The sequence below is a fragment of the Periophthalmus magnuspinnatus genome, chromosome 3, assembly GCF_009829125.3.
Source record: "Periophthalmus magnuspinnatus isolate fPerMag1 chromosome 3, fPerMag1.2.pri, whole genome shotgun sequence".
NCBI classification, from domain to species: Eukaryota; Metazoa; Chordata; class Actinopteri; order Gobiiformes; family Gobiidae; genus Periophthalmus; species Periophthalmus magnuspinnatus.
In genome coordinates, this window is record NC_047128.1 from 36,700,430 (window position 1) to 36,710,848 (window position 10,419).

Sequence of the window (10,419 nt, forward strand, 5' to 3'; positions counted from 1 at the left end):
CTCCAGCGTCACGTCTCTTCAGCTCTCGAGCTACTGTGATGTTTTCTACAGCGATAGTGCTTTGCTCATTATCCATCCATCCATCCATCCATGTTCTTCCTCTTATCCGGGGCCGGGTCACGGGGGCAGCAGTCTAAGCAGGGACTCCCAGACTTCCCTCACCCCAGACACGTCCTCCAGCTCCGCCGGTGGGACCCCAAGGTGTCCCCAGGACAGAGAGACATCGTCCCTCCAGCGTGTCCTGGGTCTTTCCCTGGAGCTTCCTCCCGATGGGACAAGAACAAAAGAACATCTCCCCAGGGAGGCGTCCAGGAGGCATCCTGAGCAGATGCCCGAGCCTCAGCTGCTCCTCTCGACGTGCAGGAGCAGTGGCTCTACGCTGAGCTTCTCACCTTATCTCTAAGGGAGCGCCCAGCCACCCTGCAGACGAAACCCATTTCAGCCGCTTGTACTCACGATCTTGTCCTTTCGGACATGACCCAGAGCTCATGACCACAGGTGAGGGCAGAACGTAGACTGAGGTGAATCCAGAGCTTTGTCTTTGGACTCAGGTCCTTCTTCACCACAACAGACGACACAGAGACAACATCACTGCAGACGCTGATCCAACTGTCAATCTCACGCTCCATCCTTCACTCACTTGAGAACAAGGCCCCGAGATACTTGAACTCCTCCACCTGAGGCAGTGTCTCCACCCACCTGCAGAGGGCTCCACCTTTTTCTGGTCAAGAACCATGGCCTCAGATTTGGAGGAGCTTTGTTCATTAATTCTGCAGAAGTCTGTTACGTTTTCCAGTCCGGTGTTGTTTTTTTCTTTCTTTTGTCTTTGTAAACTGTCATATTTGTGTTGATTTTGATGAACCATGTCCCTGATTGACTAATCCAGCTGTCAATCACGCCCATCTGGGAAGACCAGACTCTGTGTGTCGTAGAAGTGTGTGCTCTGGGTCACACACAGGTGAACGTGGCACTTAGACAAATGTACCTTGAGTTTGAGACGCACTGGTCTTGATGTGTCGTTTCTAGAGAACAGCCTCAAACGGCTTTTCAAACATTCGAGTGATTTTACACTCGGCTGATCCAAACTCATCTCTCTGTGTTTTATTCAGAGTCGGGTCCTCACTCCCTCTGTTACGTCTTAAGCCAAACGTGATTGGTCACATTTGTTTTCTTCAGTGACACATGTGAAAAGAAGGAGCTCATTGGTCCCCTCTGATTTACAAAAACCCCTAAATGACGGTTTAGTGCTTCAGTTCTCGATTCTGCAGAAATCACTCCTACTGTGATATTTTTTTCTTTTAGTTTTCCCATACGATGGACTTTGAGTGTCCCTGATTGGCTAATCCACCTGTCAATCATACTCATCTGAAAATGAGGCGATTCAGCTGTGTCCAGACTCACATGTTCAAGTATTAAAGCAGGTTTTTGCATTACACCAGTAAACAAAGGCTCTGTGATAAAAAAAAAAATCTATATATATATATATATATATATTTTGTGCATTTGCTGAAAATTGTCTTCTTCATTAGAAAAATGTGCTAAACTGAGAGAAATGATTTTCCGTTTTCCCAGCCTGCCCAGGATTCAAACACAGAGGTGTTTTTACACTGTATATTTTTATACTGTAGAACGAGTCCATGTCATTTAAGATGCAAAACAGAACTTAAGACAGACGTTTGTATTTTCCCGTGTGTTTGCGGCGCTGGACAGTACCGCTCTGTTTCTGAAGCGGCTGACAGGCAGGTGAGATCAAAGTGTGGCGAACAAAAGAGGCTCAGCAGCGATTTGTCAGGAGAGGAGAGGCAGCGGGCCGGGCCAGCCTCTGATCAGCGCCCTCCAAAGAACAGGCCCATGAGAAAAAGTACAGCAGAAAGGGTTCAAAGGTCATTTTGATTTGCTCTGGATTACTGGTACCTCCTTTTTCCTCTGCGAGAGGAGGGGGCAAGAAAAGGACCTGGCTAATAACCTTTGTATTATTGCAGAAAAGAAACTCTTTTGTGCCAAGAGGGGTTTTGGGCAAGTGGTGGGGGGAGAATTTTTGGGAGGTCAATTAAAGTCGGAGCCCTGAAATTCTTGCTTTCATTCATGGCTGCAGGAGAGAAAAGGCGAGAGTTCAAATGTATGCTTTAGGTTTTGTGTGGAGGCACTTCATGTGGCTGCGTTTAGATTCATTTGTCAAGTGGAGCTTGGCAAAAAAAAATACTCTGGAAATATTTCAGCTGGTAAAAAATGCAGAAAAAATAATGCAGAAAAAAAATGTAGAAAAAAATATGCAGAAAAAAATGTAGAAAAAAATGTAGAAAAAAATGCAGAAAAAAATGTAGAAAAAAATAATGCAGAAAAAAATGTAGAAAAAATTAATGCAGATAAAAATGTAGGAAAGAAATGCAGAAAAAATAATGCAGAAAAAAATGTAGAAAAAAATGTAGAAAAAAATAATGCAGAAAAAAATGTAGAAAAAAATGTAGAAAAAAATAATGCAGAAAAAATGCAGAAAAAAATGTAGAAAAATGCAGAAAGAAAAAAAAATGCTGAAAAAAATGTAGAAAAAAATAATGCAGAAAAAATAATGTAGAAAAAAAATGCAGAAAAAAATGTAGAAAAAAATGTAGAAAAAAATGCAGAAAAAAATGTAGAAAAAAATAATGCAGAAAAAAATGTAGAAAAAATTAATGCAGATAAAAATGTAGGAAAGAAATGCAGAAAAAATAATGCAGAAAAAATTTAGAAAAAAATAATGTAGAAAAAAAATGTAGAAAAAAAATGTAGAAAAAAAATGTAGAAAAAAATGCAGAAAAAAATGTAGAAAAAATGTAGAAAAAACTAATGCAGAAAAAAATGTAGAAAAAAATAATGCAGAAAGTTTGACAGTTCAGTCACTGCTCTGAGCTGTGAATGTAAAGACAACTCCACTGAGGGGACAAAGGGACAAAGACAACACGACTGTCCACGCAGGGACAAAGACGACATGCACATGTCCACGCAGGGACAAAGACGACACATGCGCATGTCCACACAGGTGCAGATGGTGGTCACATGACTGTCCCGCAGGTGCAGATCGTGGTCACATGACTGTCCCGCAGGTGCAGAGGTGTTGTGTCCATCGAGGGGAGCAATGATTCTGGGGAGATGCTCCTCACTGTCCTTATCCATCTGAGGAAACTAATTATTCAGAGGGACAGGCACAGAGGGACACACAGGGACACAGAGGGACACACAGGGACACAGAGGAGCACAGAGGGACACACAGGGACACAGAGGGACACACAGGGACACAGAGGAGCACAGAGGGACACACAGGGACACAGAGGGACACACAGGGACACAGAGGAGCACAGAGGGACACAGAGGAGCACAGAGGAGCACAGAGGGACACAGAGGAGCACAGAGGAGCACAGAGCGACACAGAGGGACACAGAGGGACACAGAGACGTCTCCTTTCAGCTCGAAGACCCTCTTTCACAGTGTTTTATGTCATTTTCAGATGGAGGAGCTGTCTTCTGCTTGTGAGGCTTCTTAATGCTTTGCCTGGAATGTTCCACAGTATGGTATTTAAACATGTCACATCTGTGGAGAGGCAAGCCCGTAGACTCTAAGAATGTATATTTTACCATTTATTTCTTAGCAACTACATAACTGTGATCGATTGAATGCAAGATAGTTAATGCTTTACTTTGGAACATTGCAGACAAAATAACACCCCTCAGATGTCAGACTCTTTAAACCCTGGACAGTGCAGCTTTTACACTGTAATTCATCTGATTTAATCCTAATTATTAAGTGTTTTACAACTTTCAGTAGAGTCAACAGCAGCTACACTGTGTTCAGAAAATACACCAGGGATTGACACAGAAATGATGAGGATCCTGGTGGAGGCTGCTGCTGACGGAGGCCTCCTGCTCCACACTCTGAGAAACAACATGTGTGCAGGTATGTGCGTGTCGTGTTGCCCTGCTTATGGCTGCTTATGGCTGGGATGCTCTGTGGGCGGTGTGGAGGGTGCGTCATTAAAATAGTTTCTGAGAGCAACAGCACACCACATCTGAGGTTCCACCCTCTTCCAGCTTCTAACCACATCAAGAGCGTCTCACTTAGAAGCGGCCACCAGAACAAGGCGGCGCGCACACAGCTCCCTCATGTTCGCTTGTTGCAGCACAGGACCCGGCACAGTCCCAGTCTTCCCCAAAAATGTTGCTGTTTTCTGGCTGTCCGGGCGCAGAAGTGACACAGGGAGCTCCGAGAGTGATGTATGGGAGGGGAAGACAAATTAAGCGGCCGGTCTCGGGGGGATTCTCAGCACAGGCCGTGATAACAGCCATGGAGCAGCGCCAAAGGGCAGAAAGATTTGTAGATGATGGTGCTAATTACCAGAATGCTAACCATAATGTGACCAAGATGGAAGCAATTTAGGCAGTAGTCATTTAGCCTGCTGCTCTTCCGCCCACCGGCTGCTTCCTCGCCAGAGCCGGGCCGTAGGATGGGAACCGTCTGGGAGCAGCTTGTTCTTGGGGAAGGAATGAAGAAATGCAGCGACAGATCATTAGTTTGCTTTTGTTTCTTAATCTCCTTTTAGCAGAGATGCCCTACCTCATTAGCGGACAGAGTTCACAAGTCTGGAAAAAGATAGACTATTCAAGCTGACAATTGAAAACACACTCGGGTTAAGTGCTAACATGAGGCTGGTTGGTTTCTATCCCTCAGAGCAACTTAAGGGAAGAATGTGCACGACTTAAGCACAAACTCAAGTCCAGAGAAAATCTAAACCATTTTGCAAAATTGACTTTTCAGAGTTTTTCCCGTCACCGTTTACTCACACAAAACTGTCTCTGGATTCGTGCATGTTTGATCTTTTATCATTTATTCTCGCCATATTAACAATCAACTCCCATTTCCACCGCCACCTGTACACGCCCAGTGTGACACGCCCAGTGTGACACGCCCACTGTGACACGCCCAGTGTGACACGCCCACTGTGACACGCCCGGTGTGACACGCCCAGTGTGACACGCCCAGTGTGACACGCCCAGTGTGACACGCCCAGTGTGACACGCCCGGTGTGACACGCCCGGTGTGACACGCCCGGTGTGACACGCCAACTGTGACACGCCCACTGTGACACGGCCAGTGTGACACGGCCAGTGTGACACGCCCAGTGTGACACGCCCGGTGTGACACGGCCAGTGTGACACGCCCAGTGTGACACGCCCGGTGTGACACGCCCGGTGTGACACGCCCAGTGTGACACGCCCAGTGTGACACGCCCGGTGTGACACGCCCGGTGTGACACGCCCGGTGTGACACGCCCGGTGTGACACGCCAACTGTGACACGCCCGGTGTGACACGCCCACTGTGACACGGCCAGTGTGACACGGCCAGTGTGACACGCCCGGTGTGACACGCCCGGTGTGACACGCCCAGTGTGACACGCCAACTGTGACACGCCCGGTGTGACACGCCCACTGTGACACGGCCAGTGTGACACGGCCAGTGTGACACGGCCAGTGTGACACGGCCAGTGTGACACGCCCAGTGTGACACGCCCAGTGTGACACGCCCGGTGTGACACGCCCGGTGTGACACGCCCACTGTGACACGCCCGGTGTGACACGCCCAGTGTGACACGCCCACTGTGACACGCCCGGTGTGACACGCCCACTGTGACACGCCCGGTGTGACACGCCCACTGTGACACGCCCACTGTGACACGCCCGGTGTGACGTCCGCTCTTCCTTCTCCAGTTTTATTTCCATAGTCGTGATGCTCGTAGGATTCTGCAGAGTCGCGTCGTCATTTTGGTCCAAATGTGCTGCTATAGTGTGACGTGCAGTGGTCCATAGGGGGCGCTACAGCATGCGGCGCTTTGTTGTAACGTAATGTAATGTAATGTATGAGTGATTTAAGTTTTTGAAATAAATTATGCAAAAATGATGTTGTTTGTTTTGGTTTTTTGGTTTTTTTGGTTTTGTAAACTGGGTTTACTAGATGATTCTGTCTTTAAACACTTTAATGAGCCGCGGTCACGACTTTGTTACCTCCACATTTTGAAGCTAAGTAAAAGTGTGAGCTCATGTAGTGACGACATTGAGCTTTGTCACAGGTTTTGTTTCACATGAGACAGTTTATTACACAGATATTAACCATAAACCTGTCCGGTATAAAAGAAAATAAATAAACAAATATTTATGAAACAATCTGATCGTTCAAAACCAAATTCTTACAAAGAATCAGCTCTTTCCCTCCAGCTTCATTTAAAACTTCACTTCAGAATGTGGCGATGTCACCTGAACCTGGACCAGGCTCCACAGCTGCTGGACTCAAGTGGAGCTTGATATTTTAGATTGTGACTCTGTGTAAATGTTGAATGAGTCAAAGTCACAGAGCTTCACTCCCATGATGCTTTTCATGTGACGTTTTAGTTAAGCACAACAAGCTTAAACTGTTTGTAATAATAATAATAAAAATACATAAATGTATGAAGTAATAATAATAATAATAATAATAATAATAATAATAATAATAATAATAATAATAATAATAATAATAATAATAATAATAATAACAGGAGTGTGGGCTGCTCCCTGGCTCCTCTCTGCTCCTGTTTCTCCCTCACCTGTTGCTGTGGCTGCTTGGGCTCGGCCCTCCTATAATTTGGGGATGTCTAATTGCTCTTTTCGGATATTTCAGCAGAGGAGTTCAGAGGAGAGGACTGGTTCGTTCTCAGCCGCTGTGTAATTTTATCCAGGCCGCAGTCTCTCACTTCACACGGGGCTGATACCTTTTGCCTCCCCCTCCTTTGTATCAATTGGTCGGAGTTCAGCCTATTGTTTGCCACAAGCTTCTTTTATATGTGCGCTGTGTGCGCGCTCAGGCTTTCAGTCACATCCACGGGAGGGATTTCTGCAGCTCGAGGAGCGGGACTGCGGCTCGGATGTGACTTTTGCTGGATGCTGGCCGGGGCTCTACCGCGTTAGGGCCCCTACACATTTAATGGGACCCCGGGACTTTGTCAGGACTTGTTTTGTGTTTTCTCGCCGCAGTTGTGTCAGGACAGTCATGCCACAATGCTGATGCTCGTCCCTCTGCTGCTGCTGCTCAGTGCGCTGGATCCAGGCAGTGCGCGGGTGTCCTGCGGCCCTGGACAGAAGGCCTGCGACCCCCGGCGGCGGAGGGATGCCGGGGGCCGCGGAGGAGTGTACGAGCACCTCGGAGGAGCGCCCAGGAGGAGGAAACTCTACTGCGCAACCAAATATCATTTACAAATACACCCCAACGGGAAGATAGACGGATCACTGGAGGAGAACAACCCGTACAGTGAGTCTTTAGGCACTTTTACGCACGTTTACGCACTTTTATGCACTTTTACGCACTTTTACGCACAAGAGCGTTTCCAACAGTTTGGCCCGTTCATCACGTATCAGAGATTATATCTGTGTACAACATCTGAACATTTTGCTATAGGTCAAATATTGTGCTCATTAGTTTATTCATCAGCTCACGCGCATTAGTGAACATTTATTATTATTATTATTATTATTATTATTATTATTATTATTATTATTATTATTATTATTATTATTATTATTATCATCGTTATTATTATATAATTATATATTTATCAGAAGTCATTGCCCTGAAACAATACAAATAAACTGTAACTTAAATATTGAAAAAAATAATAATTCTGGCATATATATATATATATATATATATATATATATATATATATATATATATATATATATATATATATATATATATATATATATATATATATATATATATATATATATATATATATATATATAAAATTCGTATTCTTCAACACGTGCCACAAACCGCCTGGTGACAGCTGCGCAGCGGAGCGTGCGTCACGACAAAGCTTCATCTGCGCCAAAAAGTGACGCTCCGGACGCGCGTATCTGATCTGATCCATCAGAGTCTGTCCCACTGACTCTGTCCCACTGACTCTGTCCCACTGACTCTGTCCCACTGAGTCTGTCCCACTGACCAGACCCCAAGAAAAGACTCCACCACCGGGACAGGAGCAAGAAGGGACGGAGGAGGTGCCACCGGAGGTCCTCTGGAGTCTGGACTCTGGTCTCTGGAGGTCCACCTTGTGGTCCTCTCGTGTCTCTAGAGTTCCTCCCGTGGCATGGTGTCTCTGGAGGGCCTCAGGTGTCTCTGGAAGTCCTCTCTTGTCTCTGGAGGTCCGCCTGTGTTTCTGGAGGTCCTCTCATGTCATTGGAGGTCCTCTGTGTCTCTGGCGATCTTCCCATGGCGTAGTGATGGGGAGGTCCTCCAGTATCTCTGGAGGACCTCCCCCGTCTCTCTAGAGGTCCTCTCGTGTCTCTGGAGGTCCTCTCGTGTCTCTGGAGGTTCACTCATGTCTCTGGAGATCCTCTCGTGTCTCTGGAGGTCCTCTCATGTCTCTGGAGGTCCTCTCATGTCTCTGCGTGTTTGTGGAGGTCCTCTCGTGTCTCTGGAGGTCCTCCCATGACTCTGGAGGTTCTCTCTTGTTTCTGGAGGTCCTCCCGAGTCTCTGGAGGTCCTCCTGTCTCTCTGGAGGTCCTCTTGTGTCTCTGTGTGTGTCTCTGGAGGTCCTCTGGTGTCTCTGTGTGTCTCTGGAGGTCCTCTCACGTCTCTGCGTGTTTGTGGAGGTCCTCTCGTGTCTCTGGAGGTCCTCCCATGACTCTGGAGGTTCTCTCTTGTTTCTGGAGGTCCTCCCGAGTCTCTGGAGGTCCTCCTGTCTCTCTGGAGGTCCTCTTGTGTCTCTGTGTGTGTCTCTGGAGGTCCTCTGGTGTCTCTGTGTGTCTCTGGAGGTCCTCTGGTGTCTCTGGAGAGCCTCTCGTGTTTCTGCGTGTCTCTGGAGGTCCTCTCGTGTCTCTGTGTGTCTCTGGAGGTCCTCTCGTGTCTCTGTGTGTCACTGGAGGTCCTCTGGTGTCTCTGTGTGTCTCTGGAGGTCCTCTCATGTCTCTGGAGAGCCTCTCGTGTTTCTGTGTGTCTCTGGAGGTCCTCTAGTGTCTCTGTGTGTCTCTGGAGGTCCTCTGGTGTCTCTGGGTGTCTCAGGAGGAGAGTTTATAGATGTTTGTGATGTTTCAGGCATCATGGAGATCACAGCTGTGGACGTGGGAGTCGTGGCGATCAAAGGCCTGTTCTCCAGCAGATTCCTCGCCATGAACGACAAGGGTCGACTCTACGCCTCTGTGAGTACCCCCCGAGTACCCTCTGTGAGTACCCCCCTGTGTGTCCTCTGTGAGTACCCCCCTGTGTGTCCTCTGTGAGTACCCCCCTGTGTGTCCTCTGTGAGTACCCCCTGTGTGATTATCTCCTGCGTGCACCTCCTCTGTGCACCTCCTGTATGTAACACCTCCTCTGTGCACCTCCTCTGTGCACCTCCTGTATGTAACACCTCCTCTGTGCACCTCCTCTGTGCACCTCCTCTGTGCACCTCCTCTGTGCACCTCCTCTGTGCACCTCCTGTATGCACCTCCTGTGTGTTGCTCCCATTTGGCTCCAGAGCAGCACCTCCTGGTTCCTCCAGAGCTTTGATCTGATCTTTTCTCCTCAGGAAACCTTCACCAGAGAGTGTGAGTTTGTGGAGAGGATTCACGAGCTCGGGTACAACACGTACGCCTCCCGTCACCACTCCACAGAACAGCCTCTGCCCACAGGGGGCGCCGCGGGCAGCAGGAGACGCGCCAGCGCCAAGCGACAGTGGTACGTGTCCATAAACGGGAAAGGTCGGCCGAGGAGGGGCTTCAAAACCAGGAGTACGGACAAAGCGTCGCTCTTCCTGCCCCGAGTGTTGGCCCACAAAGACCACGAGATGGTCAGGAGGCTCCGAGAGAGTCAGAGCGCACACCACACCCACCAGCACGGCGGCGGGCGCCAACGCCGCAGGAGGCAGCACCGCAGCCGCAAGGGTAAAGAGCCACGCGCACTGGACTAAGCACTGACCCCTCACTGGACATAACCTAAGTCTGGACATACTCTAAGTCTGGACACATCCTACGTCTGGACACACCTTAAATCTGGACATATCCTATCTCTGGACATGACCTAAGTCTGGACACACCCTAAGTCTGGACACATCCTAGGTCTGGACACATTCTAAGTCTGGACACATCCTAAGCCTGGACATAACCTAAGTCTGGACACACCCTAAATCTGGACACATCCTAGGTCTGGACACATTCTAAGTCTGGACATACCTTAAATCTGGACATAACCTAAGTCTGGACACATCCTAGGTCTGGACACACCCTAAGTCTGGACACATCCTAGGTCTGGACACATTCTAAGTCTGGACATACCTTAAATCTGGACATAACCTAAGTCTGGACACATCCTAAGTCTGGACACATCCTAAGTCTGGACATAACCTAAGTCTGGACACACCCTAAGTCTGGACACATCCT

At 47.9% G+C, this 10,419-nt stretch overlaps 1 protein-coding gene across 1 annotated transcript; it reads left to right on the forward strand.

The window, feature by feature from the left end:
* Window positions 1-3,857: 3,857 nt before the first annotated feature.
* On the forward strand, window positions 3,858-9,950 carry fgf3 (fibroblast growth factor 3). The gene is made up of 5 exons (XM_033990338.2): window positions 3,858-3,930; window positions 6,870-6,967; window positions 7,039-7,312; window positions 9,101-9,204; window positions 9,570-9,950. The coding sequence occupies exons 1-5, from the start codon at window positions 3,858-3,860 to the stop codon at window positions 9,948-9,950; spliced, it is 930 nt and encodes a 309-aa protein (XP_033846229.2).
* Window positions 9,951-10,419: the final 469 nt, after the last annotated feature.